General features: G+C 41.2%; 1 protein-coding gene across 4 annotated transcripts in view; it reads right to left on the bottom strand.

Annotated features, from left to right (window-relative positions):
* The window catches only part of SIPA1L2 (signal induced proliferation associated 1 like 2), a 233717-nt gene that overhangs the window by 7405 nt on the left and 202164 nt on the right, over positions 1 to 24148 (bottom strand). For all 4 annotated transcript variants that reach the window (XM_017874995.1, XM_017874998.1, XM_017874997.1 and 1 more), the window contains exons 17-19: positions 23277 to 23430; positions 20439 to 20658; positions 10628 to 10759 (exon numbers count right to left, since the gene is read on the bottom strand). In XM_017874995.1, coding sequence (XP_017730484.1) covers positions 10628 to 10759; positions 20439 to 20658; positions 23277 to 23430 — 506 coding nt within the window. The remainder of the gene's footprint in view (positions 1 to 10627; positions 10760 to 20438; positions 20659 to 23276; positions 23431 to 24148) is intronic.

Here is a 24148-nt window from a genome sequence, read left to right as displayed (position 1 = left end):
TACTGCATAGTAGGCTTTTTGCATAAAGTAATTTGCAATTGAATTAAGGTCAACAACATAATTGGGGCCCTGCCAACTTCTACATATGATGTGACATGCACAGCAGAGCTGGGGGCAGAATCCTGGCTGGGCTTGAGCTGCTCCAGGGGCTGGGTGGGGAGGGGAGGTCTGGGCTGCAGTGGTGTCCAACATAACCCTCTGTTCTGTAAAGAGCTCAGAGTATGGGAACACATCACATTTTAAAAAATCATTAGGAGATATATTTTTATTCCATAGTGACTTTCATCACTGACCAGAAAAGGAATGGATAAGAAAACAGGTAAAAATTTGTCTAACTTTTTAGGAGTTTCATTGACTCATCCTCGTTTTATGCAAGCCAGTTATAATTCAGTTACGTTTCTATCTTTCTTAATATATTTGGGTTTGGTGGGTAAGTCTAAATACATGGATGAACATGCCTTAGCTTCCTTCATCTGTTTTTACTTTAATTGATAAAATGCCCACATATTTAACAGAAACAGAATTTGCTATAGGCAGTCATTCAGACATTCCCTAGGGAGAAACAGGGTCCTACTGGTCAGAAGGCAAGAAGCCAAAACTAGAGTTTTGCCAGCAATGTAATTTCACAAACAGGATTTCACTTTGGATTTGAAAAGCTTGGGAGGCTGAAATGCAAAGAGAATGCTACTTGATTAAGTACAGACACCAAACTACTTTATAAAATAGCTAATCTTAAAGACAGTTTCCAGTGGAAGCTTTATGCCCCTACAGCTTATTTCTGTGACAATAAATATTCAATAATCAAGCAATTACTGAGATAGAACCAAATGGCACAAACAAAACCATCAGAAAAGACAAGCACAAGAGTAGGAGCTTCATATGCATTGTTAAGGTTGGTCCACATCCCATCACCCACACTCCACATGTGCAGCCTCTTTGGTTTTCTTTCCTGTTCTTTCCAGTGAGAGCAGATCTGGCTAAGGTGGAGCGCTGGGCATGGCTGACACACAAAACAATCCATCCTTTAAAATAATCTCTTAAAAAAACTTATTTCAGGCCGAGGCGGGTGATCATGAGGTCAGGAGATTGAGACCATCCTGGCTAACATGGTGAAACTCTGTCTCTACTAAAAATACAATAAATTAGCTGGGCGTGGTGGCGGGTGCCTGTATTCCCAGCTACCGGGAGGCTGAGGCAGGAGAATGGCATGAAGCTGGGAGGCGGAGTGTGCAGTGAGCCAAGATCGCGCCACTGCACTCCAGCCTGGGCCACAGAGCGAGACTCCATCTCTCACACACAAAAACAAAACAAAACAATAAAAACCTTATTTCAATGTCAGTTCCTTACTTTTAGTACAGTTAGCACTAAACAAGAAGATGAACAGTCAACAGGCTATTCCATATTCTAGAACCAAGATGGCAAAACAGATGACTGCAAGTCACTCCCATGACCCTGTCTATGATGCCTGAAGCACTAGGAACATAAGGCCAAGGTTGGATTGGTGGGGGTGAATGATCCGATCAACATGTCATGTCTGTCGAGCATAAGGCCAAGGCTGGATTGGTGGGGGTGAATGATCCGATCAACGTGTCATGTCTGTCGCACATAAGGCCAAGTTGGACTGGCGGGGGTGAATGGTCTGATCAACGCATCATGTCTGTGGAGCATAAGGCCAAGGCTGGATTGGCGGGGGGGATGGTCTGATCAACACGTCATGTCTGTCCAACATAAGGCCGAGGCTGGATCAGGTGGGGATGAATGGTCTGATCAATGCGTCATGTCTGTCTAGGGTGAGGAATAGGACGACAGTGCTATAGGATACATGCCAAATGGGACATTCAAGTATGAGGCTATAGGACAATGCTATAGGATAGTGCTATAGGATACAGTGCTATAGGACAGTGCTATAGGATACATGCCAAATGGGACATTCAAGTATGAGGCTAGATTAAATTAAACATATGTCCACAAACAAAGCTGTTCAAATATGTCTTTGTTAGAACTGCAAACTCAAGACAAAGTAGGGTTTTGTAGCTACATGTAGAAAATTAAAAGTTTTGATTCTGACTCCTGTGCTTATTGCGCTGCAGAAAATTGACTTAACTGGCCACTAGGAAAGGAAAAAAAAATGCTGCACTATACTATTTTCCACCTAAAATTCTCTGGTTTAGGCTTTTGGAAGCCCATCCATGCATGTAGAAAGATAATGGTCTAGTATCTGCCTATGAGTAATTAACAAGAAAAAGTCCTGAAATTATTCTTTATTTAAGAAATAACTATTGCATTGGCCTGAAACCATTTTAATTTACTTTTGAGATAATTTAAATGGATTTACTATTCCAAATTTGACTTTGCATTTTTCATCCATGTAGTAGTCATTTATCTTTCCTTTTTTTTTTCCCCACTAATTATGTTACCATTAGGAGTTACTCAGTAAGTCACATTTTGTTTACACTTGTATACACATATACACACACACTCTCTCTCATACACACAGTGGTCAAATGTCAATAACTATAACAACTTTATCAACTTTAAGCTGAAGCTGCATAACAGAAAAAGTTCTCCATAAAAAGTGATGTTTATTATGCTCTGTTTAAGAAGTCAAGGGCCTGAAGAACACAACAAATTAAAGATACAGACTTTGAATTTTTGGGAAATGTGGTTATGTGGAGCATTTCATTGCCACAGTGGTGCCTGGCATGTGAATTGCAAACTCTGCATGTGTGTTTCACATTGATATTTGTGTAGGAGCACACACACATCCATGCTCCCAAACAGCTAAGGGAAGGTGGTATTCTCCACTACCAACTGGGGAAGTGTGGAAACCTAGGAGGATGGGCCTTCGTGGGGCAGCAACATGGAATCCAGAGTCTAAGATCACCAGTTGGTCATTTTGCCTTTGAAGCCTGTGTTCACTGAAAACAACATTATCCATTCAACAAATGCTAAAAACACATCAACTGCCTCTTTCTGATATTCTGATGTATGAGAGATACTTGAAATCCTGGAGATTTTGATGAGACTCCACTTCTCTTCCCCAGCTTCACTGTTTGATCCATAGCCAGGTTTTCTAGTTGAGTTTATTCCCATTACCACGTTTAATGGGGGATGAAAGCCATTATGTACATTATCAGGTACCCCCAAACTTGATGTGATTCTACATAACAAAGGGTATAAGCACTTCAGGGTGGCAACACTATGATCTTATTGAACTAGATAGACCATCAATTTCACTTAGGAATCCTGACACGTAAGAAGGACACGTCTTGCCCTCCAATAAACAAAATAACTGCATACATTAAAACAAAGTCTAAAATGTGACTCAGCCAGCTTTTTGAACTTGATCTTCACAGCATGGGGGAGGCACAGGGCATCCAACCTACTTTTGCCTTTCTAGACCTATGAAGGACTGTGTGTTTTTTTTTTTTTTTTAGGTGTTTGGGTAGAGATATGTTACTTGATCACTTATTAATTTTTTTAAATGCCCAATATTTTCTATTGGAAGCTTTTGATTCTTTTAATAATTTTGTGTCAGCAAATTCTCAGGAATTAGATTTCTGGTTAAAAGGTGGGTACAGTTTTCTGGCACTAGTAACATACTATCATATTGCCTGAACAAAAAGATGGATCACTTCATAATCTTTATAATGATACCAGATGTGAGTATTCTTCATAGCTTCCTAGAGCTATTGTATCATTTTCATATTCAAAAGTATGAGCTGGTAGCTCATTATTCTTTAAATTTACATATGTGTTAAATTTACATATGTGGTTGAACATTTTTCACCTTCTTATTTATTGTGCATTTGTCTTTTGTGAAATTTATATTCACATGCCTTGACCATTTGTTTACTGTGGGTTTGGTGTTTTTTTTCAGGGTAAGTTCCTTTATGTACTTTAGGTATCCTGGTTTTACCTATCACAATCACATTCTTTAGAAATCTTTTCCTCAAGTCCAATATTTCCTCTTTTATTTTAACATTCTCTTTCAGGTTCATAAAAGGTCTAAATATTTAAATACCTTTATCTGACCATATAACATTTTGTATGTTCTCTCACTACTCCACAATTAAAGCATAATCTTGCTTCCAAAACTGTAATCTTACTTTTACTTTTCTAAAATTAGCTTTTAAATACCTAAATCCAAATGGAATACATAAATTCCTTTCCCATGTAACTCTTAAATATATTCAGATTTCTGTCTGAGCCCTTAATTTTTCTTCAAAAATTCTTATCCCTAATGAGTTATTATGCTGTTTTAATTATTATTAAGTTATAATAGATCTTTTGGTTGAACATCATTCACCTATTTTCCAAATGGAGGCAAATTTAGTTCTTTAACTATTTTTCTTGAAATTGCATTAACTCTACAAGTTAATCCAGGAAGAACTGTCATCTTTACTATGAAGTTTTCTATCCATTTCCAGTCTTAGATATTAAGACTTTTCAGATATCAAAGTGTTCCTTGGAATTCTCTCATAATTCTGATGATGGTTTACTTCTCAAAGAACATGTTAATTCAATCTTACTGATATATCTAAGGTGTCCTGTGACTATTACAGTGGAAAGTTGTCTGCAAAGACAGCTGCCAACAACTCCTCCCTCCCTGTGTGCACCTGCCATCTCTTGCCATCAAGAGGTAGAGGCAGAGTCTACGTCACACCCCTGGAATACTGGCCTTGTGACTACTTTGGCCTAAATAGACTGCGGTGAATATAATATTCTGAGACATCCAAAACGAGGCCTTAAGACATCACAGAGCTTCTGCTTTTGCTCTTCTAATTCCTTAATTAGAAGAGCAATTGAATAATAGAAGAACATGTGAATAAATACAACTACTCTGCTAAAGGCAGGGGTCTCACTAGGCCTCAGCCATTCCAGACACAGACAGGTGAGTGAAATCTCCTTAATACTCCAGATCCAATTGAGCTCCAGCTGCATACAGCTGCTTGAGGGACCCCAGCTAAGATCATATGGAGCAGAAGAACCACCCAGCTGAGCCTAGTCAACCCAGAGAATCATGAGAAATAATAAACTATTGTTGTTTTTAGCCATAAATGTTGGGGGTGGTTTGTTAAACAGCAATAGGTAACTAAAAAAATTAATGACACTTAGAAATTATGCTTATAAAATATATTTCAAAATACCTATTTACCTGTTTTATAATCTCTAATTAAACTTCATTTTGATCTTTTGTATTTTCTATGTATAAAACCCTATCTAAAATTTTTTATTTCCAACATTGATTCTTTTTCTTTGCATTCCTTGTTTAAATGTCAAAGATTCCAGTATAAAAATTAAAGGGCACACAGTCTCAAAGAGTACACTTGCTTAGTTTCTGGACATAAGCAATCTGCTTATAAACATTTTCTATTAAGTACTATGTAACCATTTTAAAATAGATATTAGCCTTTGGGCGGTATCTCTCATAATTCTTAATTTTTGAAGAAATTAGGTTTTAATTTATTAGATATACTTTTTGGGACAAACCTGATACAGCTTTTAATTACTTCACCTATTGTAACTTTTAATTAAAGTTTTCTTTTATTAGACTAAACTTTTGCCAATAACAATGAATAATCTTTTCAATTTACTACTGAATTTCATCTAAGCTTTCTCATACTAATATTAAAGACTGAGATTATCTTATATTATCTTTCGAGTGTGTATGTGTTTATCAGGAAAGAATCCTATCATGCAACTGCAGTGACTTGTTATTACCTCTAGGATAGGAATGTTATTACCTCTCCCTGCTTCTGAATTTCAAAAAAATATATATAAAAGGGCATCATTACTCTGAAACTCTGAAAACAATAAACTGCAAAATTATTATTTTCAGGTAATATTTGGTATTTGGGGATATTCTTGGGTGACTTTTTCAATGCCTTCCACACTTTGGCTTTTGACCATTTCTTATGCTCTCTGCCATGTTTTCTTGCAAGACATAATCTAAGTACCTTATCCACCAAATGTATTTCTATATAGCTGCTTGACATTCCTTAGTAATTAAAAAAACTCTATGTCTCTTTTTAAAAATGTCACCCAGAGAACATATGAATTAGAAAATATAGAGGACTGAGATTCATGTGGGGCCAGAAACTGCGGGTTAGGGTGGTGTACCAGTATTTTGTGCAGAAGGAACCAGCCAAGTAGGCTGCCAAGGTTTGCAGAAAATTCAGTGATCAAGTGCATCATCTTATACCATTAGAGTAAACAGAAAAGTAATTTTCTGGGTAAATAAAGAGCCCCACAACTGGGATCAGCCAAGGTGGGCAGGTTGTGTGTATGTGCTACCGTGAGTTAAGGAGGGTGTTCTGAGCTTGCATCTCTAGATTGTCCTTTGACAGGTTTCCTTCTGCCTCTATAGCTAATTACTAAGACTTTACATTTACATATTTAGATTTACAGGAAATCTAAATATGTGATTCTTGAGAAGGGATAGGGACTCGTCTTGACCAGATTTTATGGTTCAGGCTGGCCTGGTTTGCATTATGGTGGGGAGTGCAAGACCCCAAATGATCACGAGGTCTTCATAACCCAAGCCAGGGAGAAGTAGTAAAATTCCTATCCTAGAGGCAATAACAAGTCACTGCAGTTGGTCTGGAGTTTGCGGGGTAAGGCAGAACCCATTGTTCTCTGCAGGGAGATGGCAAAGTTCTGCACAGGTCATTTTCGTCCCACTGTCTTTTTCTCATGTTAACTTAACCTTCTTTCTAATATGGTTCATTTGTACTTTTTATGTTTTGGATCAAATTTGCTATTGGTTTATCAATATTCAAAGAAAACTGAGGTTGTTAGTTTTATTTATAAATTGCAGTGTAATTTCATTTGCCATTTTTTTTTTTTTTTTTTTTTTTTTTCAATTTTTTTCTTTCTTTTTGTTTTTTTTCCACAGTTTTCATGAAATCTTTTTGAGGTACAGTGAGGCTGGTTAATTTTCCCTTTTTTTCCATTGAAATAAATATTTCTGAAACATATTTTCTTTAAGAACTACCCCTCTCTGGGTGTAGTCCAGATTTAGTTAGCATCTTTTTCATGATCCTAAAAAAATTGCTCTTGTCATATTCATTAATTCTTCCCAGCATAATTATTATTAAAGTAACATTTAAAACTTTCTAAATGGTCAGATTTTGTGTTTTGCTTCTGTTTTCTCATTTAAATCTATTATCACTGCCTTAGGGTCAGCAATGTGGTCTGGAAACATGGCTCCTTTTTGGAGGGAGCTTACTGAGTCCTTGTGCACAGAATGCCTGGCTCTCACCCACAACTATACTATTTATTATGGTCCTTGCACTAATAGAGTTGAAACATTTAAGTAGTCATGATTTGACAGCTTAATTTGGTGCCTCTGCTCTATTTTTAAATGGTATAGTAAAATCTAAATTCTTAAACTCGTGTCCAATGTCAACTTTAGCCCTTAAATGAAGGTGAACATATCATATGCCAAAATGTGTAGCATAAATGAGGTAGACCAATGGGGGAGAGGCAAGTCTGCCAGGGATCAATTACACTATTGGATTTTATAGGGATCATGGGATCTCAATCCAATAGGCAGGTAAATTCCATTTTCCAAGCCTGTTTTCAGATATACTGACTGAAATATGGGCACAGGATTATTCCAGGGAAGACTGAGGCAATAAGCCTTTAGAACTGCCTTTGTTAGTTTGTAGCAATGACATGAACAAGCACATGACATGTTTGGTGCTATCTTTTCTTTATAATGTTTACTCTAGCTCAGAAATGGCCTTGAGAACTGGTACAAAAAGAAAAAGTCATGAGGAAGGCAACTGGGTTATCTACCTGAAGACATTTTTCTTTAAAGTGCTAAGGAGATTGATCACGCTCATCACCACCATGCAACTCAGGAGAGAGGGCAGCAGGTCACTGGGATGCAACCTGAGGCAACACTGATACAAGGGAATCTGATTAGCCAAAGGAGGCACACATTCTCAACTGAATTTTCATAAGCTGGCTACTGTCTCACCATGACATGCCACCCTATGGAGTAGCATCAAAAATTAAACACGGCATTAACTTCTTCCACATTATTTTATCCATCAATGTTAGAGCTCAGATAACCAAAGTCTTCTCCTTTGGCAAAAAGAATACAACACTATTTTCTGCTTAATTTAGGCATCCATGTACCTGAGGGCACTGCCTAGGGAGAATTTCCATGTCATACTTTTTCCCTTCCGTGCCAACTACCACCTATACTCTTACTTCAGCTTAGAAATAACTTGTTGATATCAAAACCACAGAACTAGAGGTTTAGGACGAGATGAAGCCTTCCTTACAGGTTCTTTGGTTCTTCATTTTATAGATGAGAACACTGAAGCCCAAATTCATTCAGCACATGTCCAAAAGGATTATTATTTAACATTCACCGAGTTCATATTTGTAAAAGACCTAGAACAGTATTGGGACAAAGTGTGGATGTCACAGTAGCTAAGTGACTTGTCCAAAGGCCTATGGCCCAGAAATGGCTGAAGTTATGACCAAAATCCCTAAATTCATCATTCAGTCCATGTACCATTTTGCCTTCTCTAAGCCCCTGAAAAAATGCATTTTCTAGCAGTCATTTTATTCTGAAGGAATATTTGAAAGGGGTGGAAGGGAACCAAGTAAAGACATAAATGAGGGCAGATACAGAGATAAGGTGATAAATATTGTTTTAAATCTCAAAGGTGATCACAAAATGCAAAAGGATCTAAGATGTTGAGAGCTGTGACATGAGCTGGGATAGTTCTGGGTTGCACAAAACTGTGCATATTGAGTACCTACTTACTCCTCATTATTAGCGCTTCTCATTTGTTCATCTTGATATGTATCCGATAAATACAGATAAAATAATAAAAGAGGCAGCCCTCCCTTAAGAAACTCATCTCTTAAGAGACAGGCATGTGAAAGAAGCAGAATTCAGTGTGTTAAGTACTCTGCAGATAGTTACACAGTGAGGCCACACAGAGATCTTATCTCTGGTCTTATCTCTCCTGGGGCAGAAAGATCTGGTCAGAGTGAGAGACTGTAGTGTGTGAAGAACACCCCAGAGAAAGAGAAAATGGTGTTACCTGCTCCTAGATTGCTCTGGACAGAGGTAAAGACAGTGTTCCTGTGCTCTGGTGCTGGGTCATGTACAAGCAAGTGCTAGAAGCACGGGGAGCCCAGGAAACAACTAGACCACCAGCCTGGGGCTTCTAAAATATGCAACTAACTTCTGGTAACATCAGAGAATGAAGGTCTCCCCACAAGGCAGACAGGACTCTTCTGAAATTTCTACAAGGAGTGAGTGGTTTAGAAAGAAAGCAGTCTCGTTCCTTCCATTTAAGGAGCAGTGAGCGCATATTCATGTTGCAGAAGCTTCCTCCTAGCAAGCTGCCTTTTACCTACTTCCCTCGTGTCCACCTGAGAGTAGATTCCAACTCCTGTTCCCAGAGGCTCAGGACCACAGGCACTGATACCAACTGGGTAGAGCAAAGCCACCACTGGGCCTCCCTAACGTTGTTAAAGCTGGTCACAGATGGGGGCAGTGAAACCTCAACCTTCTGCATTTTGACTTCAAATGCACCTCCCCTCCTGGGAAAAGAATTTGATTTTGTTTCCTGAGGCCTGGTGTCACAGGTGACGGGGCTGTGCTAGCAGAGACTGAGAAAGGAAGAGAAATGGGGAGAAAGAGAAGGAAGGGCCCTCAGGCCTGAGAAGGCAGCAGTGGACTCGGGTGCCTCCAGGATGCTGTGACTCGGTTACACCATGAGAGTCTCACAGAGCGCAGGGTGTTAACGCCTACTAAAATGATCCTGCCTCCTTTGTCAGTCCCAGCTGCCAGCTTCCCCAGTGCCAGGGCCTGCCATCGTAAAAACTCACTGAAAGAATGCAGCGACAAAGGGCAAAAAGTCAAGTTACGATCCTGAACGCCACAGGTTTACATGGTATCACCGTGGGGTCCCGAGCTGCACGCGAAGCAAGCATCTTCCTTGTTTTGTCTCCCTTTAACTGTGAGCTGGACAAACGTGTTCCTGAAGGGGAAGCCTCATCCAAAAATGACAGAAGACAGTGTGGCAGCTGGATGGCTCTTAGAGACCGGCTAGCCCACCTACCCTCACTGACCCGCATTTAAGAGGAGGAAGCCGAGGCCTCGACAGATAGAGACACTTGCATGGGTCAAGCCGATCATGCCAGAGTCTGTGTTTATACCAAGTGACCGGACTCCTCGGCCTGTGCTCGTCCGGGTGAGCCCAGCAGCTCCTGCCTTCTAAATGTGTCCCCCACATTATACCTCAGCATGCTATGAGGAAAGATGCAAGGTGCTCCCCATACAATCACCTCTACTTTTCAGATAGGAAACAGAGGTCCCACCCAGGTCACAGATGGTGCCAGAGCTAGAATTCAGGTTTTCAGATTTCTTGCCTAGTGCTCCTTTTACTAAATGACATGGTCTCCCTCAGGAAATGTCCTTAGTCGTAGCCCAAGCCAGCCCCTGCTTGTTTTCATCGTACAACAAGGCAAAGGATTCAAAACTTTAATCAGACGATGGGAGACAGACACGCTCCCCTAAGATGCCAAACAGGCCCTGCAGGAAAGGACTCCCAGGGTAAGGGGTGAGGCCAAGAGGCTGGTGACTCTTTACCTTCAAATGCCCGCGCAGCGTCCACGAGGTGGGTCCAATCTAACCCTGTGGCTGTGTCCGGGAGGGGCATCAGGCCAGGGTCTGCACACTTGGACTTATCTGATAAGGACCCATCGGAGAACCAGAACTCATCTAAACAGAAACAAAACCAGAGAGTCAGTCAGTCAGTAACAGCACGGGCACCATCCCAGAGTCAGTCAGTACACAGGCTCCACTGTCCCTCCCAGAGTCAGTCAGCCACAACATGGGCACCACTGTCCCTCCCAGAGTCAGTCAGTCAGTACACGGGCATCACTGTCCCCTCGCAGAGTCAGTCAGTACACAGGCAGCACTGCCCCTCCCAGAGTCAGTCAGCCACAACACGGGCACCACTGCCCCTCCCAGAGTCAGTCAGTCAGTACACAGGCAGTACTGCTCCTCCCAGTGAGTCAGTCAGCACAGGAACCACCATCCCCTCCCACAGTGGCCAAGATAATTTTTCCTGCTCTTAATGGAAAAAGAAAACATGAGGCTGCAGTTGCCCAAAAGGGATATAGCTGGAAAAACGGAGGTTTGTAAGAAGCAGCCGAGTCTGTACTAGTGAGAAGTCGGCCAGCACGTAAGGGCAGGGATGGCAGGGAGATGAGAATCAAGCCTCTGTACACTATTGTAATTTCACGGTTTTCTTCCAGGGTGCTTGAGTACAGCCAGGTCTGACTGTTGCAGGATAAATTCTCATTTGCTTCAGGGGAGACTTTCCTCTTTTTAAAAGTGTTGCAGGCTTTACATTGCTGTAAGAAGTATTAGAGCAATCTCCATCCTGATTTATAAAGCTTACTGAGCAACACATCTAAGCTGAGCACCACAAACTTGAGATGCTTCAAATACCAACTGATTATAAAAATGCAGTAAGACTAACTTTGTTTTTATTGCTACTTGAGATTGAGGATGTTATTTTATATACAAAGCACAAACATAGTGGCTGGACTACCTTTCTGACTTAATAAGATGGTTTTATCAATGGCTAAAGCAGAAAGCACTCACCCATCCTGTATTCAACGTTGAGTGGTTTTCCTCTGGCTATGAATGGACCTTTTCCATTTCTTTTTCTCCTTAAACTCTCATCAAGGTACTTAAGTGTTTATGTCATTAATAAGACTCGTTGTTAAGAACTTATTATGCATCTGAGGACAAGTTCTAAAAAGGCTTCAACTGGACTTTCTTTAAAGTGCTTTTCTGAACCTGCCCAGAACATTGCATGCAGCTGCTTGTGAACACATCTGACTAATTAGACCAATCAAAATAATGACCACCTGGCTGTCTGAGCCTGCAATTATGTTAAGTAAGGGGGCATAATTAACCAAATGCACCTGTAATTTTTATTCCCACATCCTTTTGGGTGGCTGTGAAATGCTGGCATCGGGACTAAGACAGCTAGTAAATTTGGCCTTGAAAGAGACTGACAGACTTTTGAGACTCTGGACAAATGCAGCTCTTACCGGATCTCCAACAATTACAGCTACACCAATTTTCCATGCTACCTACCACCTATAGAAGTTGGGGCAATTTTCCACCTACTTATTCCCTGCCTTTATTTTGAAGGGAACTTAGTAATGGATATATTGTCAACATTGTTTCCACCCTCCCTTCTCCACATGCTCTTCTTTGAAACAACACTGGTTCTTCCTTGTTCTACTTGTTCTGTGTGTGAACAAGAGGTTAACCAGCAGAGGAGGGAAGCAGCAACACAGGAGTGGGAGGTGGGAAGGAGGGCAGTCAGCACTCACTGTTTCCCAGGAGCATCCTCGCTCCCTGCTGGGCAAAGGCTGGGCTGAACTGGCTGTCAGGTCCTGTCTCAGTTGCTTAGGAAGAAAGGGTTCCAGAAAGGTAAAGAAAGACCCTCAAGCAGAAAGGTCAAGAAGCCCAGGCATCTTCCTTCACTTAAAAAACACTTTCTTCTCTCTCTGCAACTCATATGCTGCTTTGCTCAAGGCAGGTTTTCTGCACCAAGTATAAATAAATCACATATGGAGGCAGCAATTACTTTTGTCACTGATTTCCACACGGCTGAGCTCTTCGGGAAACGGTGCAAGAGGGGCATAGCTCTGTGAGGGCCTCAGAGGTCAGGCAGGCTGGAATCTGGGCCCACTGCAGCACTGTCCTCCCTCCTTCCCTCACTGGAGGAGAAGCATCACGGAGTGGAATGGAATTCTATTCAGATATACGAACATTTCTACAGAAAGTACATTCCGTTCATCATGTTTTACTAAGAAATGCCAACTCGCGAATTTTCCTTGTGTTTATAAAGAAACAATCCTTCACTCCAGCTTCTGGCATTCTTGAAGGCTAAAATCAAGCCTAACGCACATTCTCTGCGCTGTCTGCTTTTCCCCCTAAGATCACTACACAACAAGATCCTTACTTGGTGATAACAGGAGACAAGAAAAGAGAAAAATAACACAGTAGACAAGAGGGGTAAAATGCAATGAGAACAGAGGGGACAGCGGCCAGTAAGTCCCCTGACTCACAAGCTGGGATGTGAGATTAATGTCCCTTGCTTCCCCTTCCCTGGTCCCTCCTGTAGCTGTGTGCTCAAAGAGCCATCCTTCCCCAATACTCAATAGAGTGGTTTCCTGACAGTCTTGGGTGAAATAATTAAAGCTTTGACAATTCCTAAGCACCTCTAAAGTTCCTGATATGTGGTCATTCATAATTTTGCCAAGGCACAAACGTGAGTCTTAGTGGCCCGGAGTGTGTGAGTGGGCCCAGCTCCCCACAGAGCAGCCCAGCCAACCAGCTCTGAAGGTCTCTGCCCACTGCCCCTACCCAATGCATGCAGAGACCACACACTCAGTGGCACTAATGGCTCTGGGATCTGAGATGGTCTCGGGGTGTACATTTCACAACCAAAGGCAAGCCCAGGCAACCCCGCACCACTTTTAATCTGTATGGCTGGCAAAGCAGGGAGGAGAAGCAAAGCACATTTGTTGGTGACATTTTTTCTTTATTACAAAATATTGTCCCCCCCTCTCCTCCAGTGGTGAATGGGACTTCTATGTGATACTGCAGAACTGGCAAAGAACGTTAGCACAGATTAGATGTCTCCTTTCCTCTAGGGTTTATCTGGAGCACTGTCCACTCAGCAGTCTATCCACAATGTATTTGATAAGTGCCTACTGCCTGCCATGTGATGGGGGCACAACAGTAGGTAAGGCAGACAAGGCCCTGCTCTCGTGAAGCTTTACATCAAAGACAAGACAATAAATGAATAAACAAGAAAATACAAGGAGTGATTAAGTCTTCTACAGAAAACAAAACAGGGTGATGTGACTGTGAAGCTTGGTGGCCCATTTGGGGGAGGGCTGTCCAAGGAGGGGATGCATGGCTGAGATGCAAATGATGAGAAGCTTCTTAATGAAGAGCATAGTTTAGAAATAAAAGCTGTGAAAAAAATGTGGATTTAAAGCTAAAATCCATCATTTTTCCACAAGCAGGAAGAGCCCCATGTTAATGGAAGTCTTGTTAGATGAAGAAAGAGCCACCTGTATATCTCCATGAATAATCCACATGAAAAACAGACATTTTCTTTTCCATTGATTAGAATATCATGTAACTGGGAAAACTTACTATTCTGTTTTTGTTTTTTGAGACTCTGACACAGTCTGGATGTTGTCCCCTCTAAATCTCATGTTGAAATGTAATTCCCAGTGTTGAAGATAGGGCCTCGTGGAAGGTGTTTGAGTCCTGGGTGGATCCCTCATGGCTTGGTGCTCGTGATAATGAGTGCGTTCTCATGATAGTGAGTTCTCATGAGATCTGGTTGAGTGTGGCATCTCGCCATCAGCTCTGTCTTGCTCCCTCTCTTGCTATGTGACACTCCTGTTCCCCCCTCTACCTTCCATCATGACTGTAAGTTTCCTGAGGCCCTCACCAGAAGCTGAGGCCAGCACTATGCTTCCTGAACAGCCTGAAGAACCAAAAGCCAATTAAATCTCTTTTCTTATAAATGACCCAGCCCCAGGTATTTCTTTACAGCAATGCAAGAACAGCCTAACACAGATTCTAAATCTGCCAAAATTATTTGCAATACTTTTATCACTCCCCCCATCACCCAGATGATGTTTACTGAGCATCTACTATATTCCAGGAACCACCGGGTACTACCTCAGAACCTAGGGACAGAGTAACTAGTAAGACACAAGTTCTATCCTCAAAGACCTCTGTCAACAAACAGACGAATACTGTTGGTCTGGGAGGGGTTTGGATTAAGATATGCATAGTGCTGGCTGAGTGTGTTGGCTCACACCCATAACCCCAGCACTTTGGGAGGCTGGGGTGGGCAGATCACCTGAGGTCAGGAGTCCAAGACCAACCTGGCGAACATGGTGAAACCCCGTTTCTACTAAAAATACAAAAAATTAGCCAGGTGTGGTGGCACATGCCTGTAATCCCAGCTACTCGGGAGGCTGAGGCAGGAGAATTGCTTGAACCAGAGACGCAGCGGTTGCAGTGAGCTGAGATCATGCCACTGCACTCCAGCCTGGGCAACAAGAGCGAAAGTCCATCTCAAAAAGAAAGGTATACACAGTGCAGACCTGGAGGGGCAAGGGCAACTGATCACCTGTGCTCTGTGATGCCACAGTGGCTGGAACTGTCTTGTCTCCTCAGTTGTACGGTTTTATACGAAAGGCACCATTTGCCTCAGGTATCAAAGCCTGTTGTTTTAAATCCAGCTCTCGCAAGCCTCAGGAGCCCAAGCAACTCTTCTGGCCAATTAAGACAAGACCGTGACCTCTTCAGTTGGGTGGCTGGCTCACTCCCCAGGTGCCAGCCCAGGAAAGTGGGAGGCACAAGTGTGGGACCCATTTGCAGGCTCCCCACATGGAGCACGGTGACCTCCTGGCATAACAAGTTTCTCACAGAGTTTTTCCAAATGGAAACCTGAACCAATTTTGCATGTGGTGTCACATACTAATGTCAAAGATGAGACATTTAGTGAGTAGAAAACAATAGTAACTGAATTTACTTCATACCCGTAATACTTCCTGGGAGTTCTCAGGATGAGTTAAAAAACAGGAGGGGGGGAGGACACTGTCTCGAAAGCATTTTTTGGGCACAGTTGGGTAGATTCCATCCTACCTCACTTCTGGAGAAGATGATTCTCTGTGCTCCTAATTCTTACTGCCCATGTTGCATACGGACCTAAGTCAGCCTTTCAGGAGACTCATGAATACTGAAACGGGGGTAATATCAGGGAACACTGCCTGCGCACCTGCTCTGGCTTGCGACATTGATCTCGTGGCTGCCTGTCTGTTTACCCAAAACCTGAAGTCACAGTAACCATCTTTACTGAGTCTGAGTTTATTGCTATTACTATAAATGCCAAGGAGCCTTCCAACAGCATTTCCTGGCGGTCAGATATCTGAGGTTTCACAACTACACTTTTCAGACACCAATGTTTATTACAGGGAAGACTGAGGACATTTGAAAAAAGAGAAAGAAGTATTACACTGAATAATACTGCCCAGTCAAATACTGAATAGTCAAAACCCTGTTTGCAGGTGGATGGACACCTTGCCATGCCACCCTTGGCAAAGAATTATTCTTCTGGTGGTTGGTAGTCCTTATCGTCTACAATACAAAACCACTGAGGCTACACGTGTGGTCTGAAGCAACATGTGCAACTATTACATTCTAACTAAAATACCAATTTATTTTATTTATTCTAAACTCTCCCACCCTCCCACTTTTTAACTTCAAGGGGCATTCTTTGTGATGTGCGTAGGTCAGAACTATAGGATTTGAAACCACACATAATATTCTCTATTTTCATTTTTGAAATCTAAGAATTCTCATTAGTCCATTCTCAAAAGAAGATTTCAGAGTTTTGATCTCTGTTCCATAAAAAAACCAAAAAATGATCTTTAAGCCGGTGAGCCTGCCAATGCTTGCGATTGTGCTCAATGAACCCAGGTGTTTACCTGCCAAGGAAGAAAAGGAAAATATGACTGCTATTCAGTGTCACTGGTTATCCGGCCTGTGAACTGTGTGTTCAAAAGCCCACTCTCATTTTTTTTCCCCCCATCTGGGCCCTTAAATAAATTTTCTTCTGCAATCTACCAATGACAAAAACAAAGGTCCTAAAAGCAAGGCAGAAATGTTTCAGAAATATTCTCAACTGCTGGATTAGGTGATATTTGCACACCTCCAAGTTGAAGACATAAAGATACAGCACATTTCAGTGACTTCACAGGAAATATAGATGAATCATGACATGAATTACATCCAAAATGAGCTTAAGTATGAAGATTAAGATCTTAGTCTCAAGAGAAGAAAGACTGAGACAGATTCAAATCTGTAACTTTTAAAAGCTAAAAGTACCTGAAAGAGAAGCCTGTGACCATAATTACATGTAGAAAAGGTGCAGAGATTAGGTCTTCCAGTATTCACTGGGAAGAGATGGGCAGTTACTGGTGCTTTGCCCTGCATCCCTTCCTCCACATTACATACAAAATCTGATTGAGTCTCTCCTGGTGAAAGATTCTCTTTCCTCTAGGAATGCTCTATGTTTTAAAGTTTAAAAGAAGAGTATCTGCGCTTTCTGAGTTTTCTGCCCAACTCTATCTACACAGCAATTTAAAACCATCTGGAACCAACCTCTGCTCCAAGTTTTAAAGTGAAGCTATGTCTCTCTGAGAAACTAAGATAAACTGCTGGGCAACTTCAAATATTCCTCATTTCTCGCTCAAATACATCTTCTGGACATTAACAGTCACATTTCAGCTTTCTGGGCTGCTCTAGTTTTTGACTGTCAAACTATTCTTAAAGAGTGGTATCTTCTTAGAGAGGGTCTACAGAATGGCCAGAAACCATGAAAGGAGGATTATTCAAACTTGTCTTGAGTAGATCTTAATGGTGCAAAAGTGATCCATACTCGGTAGAAATCATAATTCAAATTCTGAATTTAGAACTTTTCCCTGCCTAGTGCTATGTGAAATGACACTCTGTCGCAATGCTGAACTGTGGCAGTGAGCCACATCTCCCAGTCAGCCATGAGATTCTGTGGGTAAATAACTGATATTGTATGATGGACTGTGTTGCAAGATGATTTTGCCCAATTAGAGGCTAATGCAAGTGTGCCGAACATGTTTAAGGTAGGCTAGGAAATGCTATGATGTTCAGTAGGTTAGGTGACCATATACATGGTCAACTTACAATATTTTCAACTTATGGTGGGTTTATCTGGACATGGCCCCAGTGTAAGTCAAGGAGCATCTATAATCATGTAGGCGATTGTGGTAGTCAGAAGGCCAGGGAACCAGAGGCCTCCATACAACTAGATTCTAGAAGCTTAAACTTTCCATGGACAGGGGGGTTGGAAATCAGAAGTTTTTAGGGGAATAGACTTCAATACAAATTATCTCCAGCTTTCTGATTTACATTTTGTTAGCTCATCCATCAAGCCTAGAGAACATTTTCTGAGTAGTTTCTTAAGTATAGCTATTGAAGGAGATGTAGCACCAAATAAGAAGGTTTCTTTAAAGAACAGCAAATGGCAAGGAAAACTCTTAGTGCTTTTCTAGAGAAGTAAAATGAAGACAAGTAAGGCAGTTTTCAATTAGGACAGTGAATGAACAGTGTAAACTTGACCATTTCCTAATTGTGCCTTTGAACACATTAAAAAAGGACACAGTTCTCCAGGACATGACTAGATAAATAAACTACAGTACATCTAGATGATGCAATATTATTCAGCTGTAAAAAGAAATGAGCTCTCAAACCAAGAAAAGACATGGAGGAAGGTGAATGCTTATTACTAAGTAGAAGAGGCCAGTCTGAAAAGGCTGCACACTGTGTGATTCCAACTATACAACATTCTAGAAAAGGCAAAACAATGGAAATAGTAAAAAGATTGGTGGTTGCCAGGAACTAAAGGGGAGGGAGGGAAGAACAGGCAGAGCACAGAGGTTTTTTAGGGCAGTGTAACTACTCTGAATGATACTGTAATAGCGGATACATGTCATCTTACATATTTGTAGAAACCCATAGAATGTACACCACCAAGAACGAACCCTAATGTAAACCAGGGCCTTTGGGTGATAACGACCCATGCATATAGGTTCATCGATTATAACACATATACCACTGCCACTCTTTGAAGGCAGGGGTTTGTCGACAGTGGGGAAAACGTGTTGGGGGAGGTATACGGAAAATCCCTGTACTTTTTGGTGTGAACCTAAAACTGCTCTAAAAGTCTATTTTTTTTTAAGTGAAGCTAAAAAAAAAAGGGACATACATCTTTCACATGGAAACAAAATGAAGGGTAGAACGTAAGACAAACATAACACACGCAGCACGAAGAGTTCACAAGCACACTTCAAACACCGTAAATGAACTAACGTTTGGAGGAAAATAGAGTTTTACTGGTTTTACAAAAGCTTTTAAGAGGACATTAAAGTTACCTCTTTACAAAAAAGGGAAAACAACTGGAGAAATATGAGGAAAGTGGCCTCGGTCTGTCTGACCTTTCATGTGGTTGTCAAGGTTTCTTCATTTTAGGTAAATGGACTCTTTATAACCAGTAGGTAATTATGTTACTTAAAGAAATAGATTAGGCCGGGCGCGGTGGCTCATGCCTGTAATCCCAGCACTTTGGGAGGCCAAGGTGGGCAGATCACGAAGTCAGGAGATCGAGACCATCCTGGATAACACTGTGAAACCCCATCTCTACTAAAAATACAAAAAATTAGCCAGGCGTGGTGGCGGGCACCTGTAGTCCCAGCTACGCAGGAGGCTGAGATAGGAGAATGGTGTGAACCCAGGAGGCAGAGCTTGCAGTGAGCCAAGATCGTGCCACTGCACTCCAGCCTGGGCGACAGAGCGAGACTCTGTCTCAAAAAAAAAAAAAAAAGAAAAAGAAATATGTTAAGAATTTTATGAGATAAAGTTCATTTCCAAGTATGTTAAATATTAGATACATTATTAGAACTTTGATTTCATTTAGCCTGGGACTTCAAAGTGTATTATGAAGTTTGAATTGGTTCTAAAGATATTTTCTGTGATGAAATGAAAAAAAAAAAAACTTGCCAATGAATATATTTCTGATTAAATTCCCATTCTTTCTGTACAATAAGAAATAATTATGTATAAAGGAAATAAGGTTAACATAAAAAAAGTGCCCTTAAAAACTGACATTAATGAAGACTTGACACTATGTGAAAATCAAAGATTTTTAGGATTTGAAGGAAAATCATCTAGAAATCATCAGGTTGACCTGTGACTAGTAAATTGAAATAAGCAGGGACACAAGAGAACACACGGCATCTGCACAGGACACAAAGCCGCCCACGGGCAAAGCCCAGTGTACAAGCCAGGTCTCCGAGGCACACGTGCCACCTCCCATCTCCAGGTACTGAACTGCAAGAAGAAACTGAAGGCTAGAAAACCAGACGTCCCTCCTTGCTGTCCACCCACTCGAAAACCCACTCCTTACATCGGACTTTTCTTTCCTTTTTTTTTTTTTTTTTTAAATCAGGCTTTAGACATTTTTTTCCTTTATAGATATGACAGTTGAGATATGATGCCGAAGTCACTATTGGACTTGACAGAAATACCTAATATGAGTTTCTCAATTGCTTTCAAAATAGGTAGTGTTACCCAACTTTTAAAAAACGTCCACTCTGGCACTCTGGGGCTTTTATATTTGAAAATTATTTAAAAGAAAAACACCAAATAATACACATTGAATAAAAACAAAAACAAACTCCCAAATCACGCCACCCTCAGAGCCCAGTGAGGCAGGAGTTGTGCGATCAGCCAGCCTCTCACTTACTTCTCAGGCTCCCCATGCTGGGTGCGGGGTGGGTCCGCGGAGGCAGCGTGCTGTGGTAGGGTGGGGTGGTGCTGAACAGAATGTCATTGGGCAGTGCTTGGTCAAGCATGGAACTCCGGGAACTGCCAAAGGAGGACCCCCTCCTGTTGCTGCAGATGCTCTCGTCCGATAGCGTGCGGTAAAGCGACCTCCTTGGAGACAGGTTCCCATAGAACGAAAACTAGGGTTTAAACAAGGTGAGAGGAGGGAACAGACATTAACAAAACGAATGCATGGGGCTTGTTTGACTAAGTCCAGTGGTTTCACATACTATTGTGATAGCCTCTTTGAGTTTTCTCTCTTAGCTCAGGAATGCCAAACGCGGCAAGCAGTTGATCAAGGCAAATGCACCAGGGCTTGGATGTAGTTATTAGATTTTATGTTTTCCTCCTTTGACATTCTATGAAATATCGTCATGACTTAGACATGCACAGCTTTATTAACTCTGAAATGTTAAATAAAACCTCCATAACCTTATAGCAGTGATAGTTCCTGGAATTATATAAGGTTGCCATTTAAGGCAACAGTTATTCAAATAGTTATTCACACAATACTGGTTTGATTTTAATTTGAAATGACTACATTGTAATATTAGGCAATTTCTCTACCAATCAACTACATGTGAGGTTCAATCTAATCTAAGTAATACTAAGACTAATTTTGAACACTGAAGCTTTGTAGGCCTCATAAACACGTTTCAAAAAAACAGCAGCAGTCCAATAAAGTCTTACTGTCCACTTAAAAGTATCACTTACAGTCAGGCGCGGTGGCTCACGCCTGTAATCCCAGCACTTTGGGAGGCCGACGCGGGTGGATCACAAGGGTCAGGAGATTGAGACTATCCTGGCTAACATGGTGAAATCCCATCTCTACTAAAACACAAAAAGTTAGCTGGGCGTGGTGGTGGGCGCCTATAGTCCCAGCTACTTGGGAGGCTGGGGCAGACGAATAGCATGAACCCGGGAGGCGGAACTTGCAGTGGGCAGAGATCGTGCCACTGTACTCCAGCCTGAGCGACAGAGCGAGACTCTGTCTCAAAAAAAAAAAAAAAAAAAAAGGTATCACTTGCAAAAGTCTGTATAACTGTTGAAAATTGAGTTACAATAATGGATCATAACCAGACTTAAATGAACCATTAAAATTATTGTGGTGTTTAATTACAGATAGGGTAAGGAAAATTCTTATTAAAGAAATCAGTGGTCAAATACTCAAGAAAAGTTAAATCAAATTTGAATTTTCAACTACTTCCTTTGCATACTGAACCACATTCCTTTTAGGTAAACAATAGTAAAAGCCAGAATGTTAACATCAAACAAAGAAATGGCTATTTACATTTATGACTGTAGCAGTAAGTCTAAAAATATTCCTATTGTATGTGTTCCTTCCATTCTGTCAAGTCTTTCCAACTGATGAATGGTTAACTGGAATGTGTGTGAGCTACAAAGTTAAATTTACATTATGAAAAGAAGGTGATTTGTCTTAGAAGAAAAACACATGTCAAGAAGTTTAACCCTCCAAAAAGAAAAGCTGTTTACACTCTTTGTACAACAGTCTGCCTTTGCATCCAAGCTTATACAGTATCATGTACATGACTTGATATAAGTGTTTTAAAAAAGACTCATTCTGATGGAGTTCTTACGGGATTCCCTCCTCACACACCACCAGCAGGTTCTTCAGAACTTGATTACAGGCATATTAGATTAAAGCAGCTTTGCAGTAGTGTCTAATTAGAGTGTTGTTCTGAAGACACAATTAGGTTAATTGCAGAATTGTTTTACTATAGGGAAGACAGAAGCACAAAGACCTGCAGTTTACCCTGATCATGGTCAGTATGGCAATACCTGATTTCCTTTTTCCTTTTCATATGAACAACAGGGAGTGCTGGATTAGAAGTGAGAGACAAGGACTCAGTTGCTGACTCTGGCACCAAATATTTATGAAGAGTTCACATTTCACCATCTGGGGACTCAGTTACTTGCTAAAAGGGGTGATTGGGCTAAATCGCCTTTATTAAGTCCTTTTTAGTACTTTGAATTGTTTAGCAAAGTGGCTTAAGAGATTGTAATAATAATGAAACTAAAGCCAATAAGCAAGCTAACATTATCGAGGGAGTACTACATTGTGAATGACAAAGGTATGCCATTGAACTTGGGGTTGTGGTTTATAAGATTTAAGCGTGGCCTTCTCTATAATTTCTGCATATCTCTAAACGGCAGGGTGCGAGTTCCAACCCTGTTTAAAATGCCCAGCAGTGTGCTGTCTAACTCCACTCCACTTCTGGAACAGGATTACATTTAAGAACAGATAGCTTGGAGCAGAGGCTAGAGATCTGGAACAAAAGTCAGGTGGTGTGAATTTTAATAGCTACTGTTCATAATCACCAGTTCTGTCCAGGAGCTGTACTGGGCTCTTCTCACATTACTTCTTACCTTCACTGTTAACTTCACAATTCAATTATTATGATCTCCTTTTTTCAGATGAGAGCACTGAGGTCAAGAGGCCAAGTCACTTGCATAAAGTCATGCAGCTAATCATTGCTGGAGCCAGGATTTGAGGCTAGGCCAGCCTGACTTTTAGCTCTATCTGAGATTTTAAAAACAGCCTTCTTAACCTCTCCCAGGCTCCCTTTACATACTGATAGAATCAAAATTGACAACAGTCAACTATGTGCAGTGAGTCGTTGGTAGGGTCACGAGAGATGAAGCATGTGGGAGTACTCTGGAAACCCTTGAGTTTCTTTCGACTTTTTTTTTGTTTTCAGTGTTTTTGGTAACTTCAAAGCTCCTATAAGTCACTAACCTTTCTTCGCCCCTCCTCCACTAAGGGGCTGTCAGGAAGCATCAATTTCAGAAAATCTTCTTTAGACAGAACATGTTGAGTCTCTGCAACGGCATCTCCCACTACTGTCTGATGCTGAGTTGCTGTGGACATGACATCCATCTCACTATACATCCTGTTGAAAACAATCAGAATGGAAATTAAGCCTCTTTGTAAAGTGCCTGTAGTGGTAAGAATTAAAACCTAGTAACCAGTTTCAGCAACCACAAATGCATACAAACAATTCTCAGGTCTTTAAAGTCGGTTCACTTTTGCTGCATTTGCTCCAAATTCCCATGCCATTCCACATTTGTGAAATGAGCTCAACTACAAAGTTAGATTCCTGAATAATTCAGACACAAATCAGATCACCCAGGATGAAAAAAATACATAGCCAACTTTTAAAATACGGCTGTGTTTTCCCTTTCCTAATCTGTATCAGAAAACACAGTTTCAATAATTCATCAGAGATTATCACACGTCTTTTGATACAACCCTTGTGTGCTCTCGCGGCTGGACAACCAGAGCCCCGATGGCACCCGGGCAACAGAGAGGAAGCCACCCGAGGCAGCCTGGGGTTTAAGACTAATCAATTCACGTGTGTGCGAAGCATGTTTTATTATCAGCAATTTCACAAAGTTGTTTGGATAAAGTAGCTGTCTCCCTTAATTATCAGTATATAAAAATGTATTGACAGATGACGAAAGAGTGTCAAGCTGAATTATTGTTTTAGCTCTTTTTCAGGGAGAAAACTGGGGAGTCATTCTAAAAAGGTTTACCCTGAAAATACAATCTGAGCAACCAAATCTTCCTGAAGACACAGTCGTCAGTGGCTGTACTGTCTGTGGAGGCAA

This window comes from Rhinopithecus bieti, unplaced genomic scaffold (assembly GCF_001698545.2).
Source record: "Rhinopithecus bieti isolate Rb0 unplaced genomic scaffold, ASM169854v2 scaffold_9670, whole genome shotgun sequence".
Taxonomy (NCBI): Eukaryota; Metazoa; Chordata; class Mammalia; order Primates; family Cercopithecidae; genus Rhinopithecus; species Rhinopithecus bieti.
The sequence above is the reverse complement of the archived record's forward strand: the minus strand, read 5'-3'. Positions and strand labels throughout refer to the sequence as shown.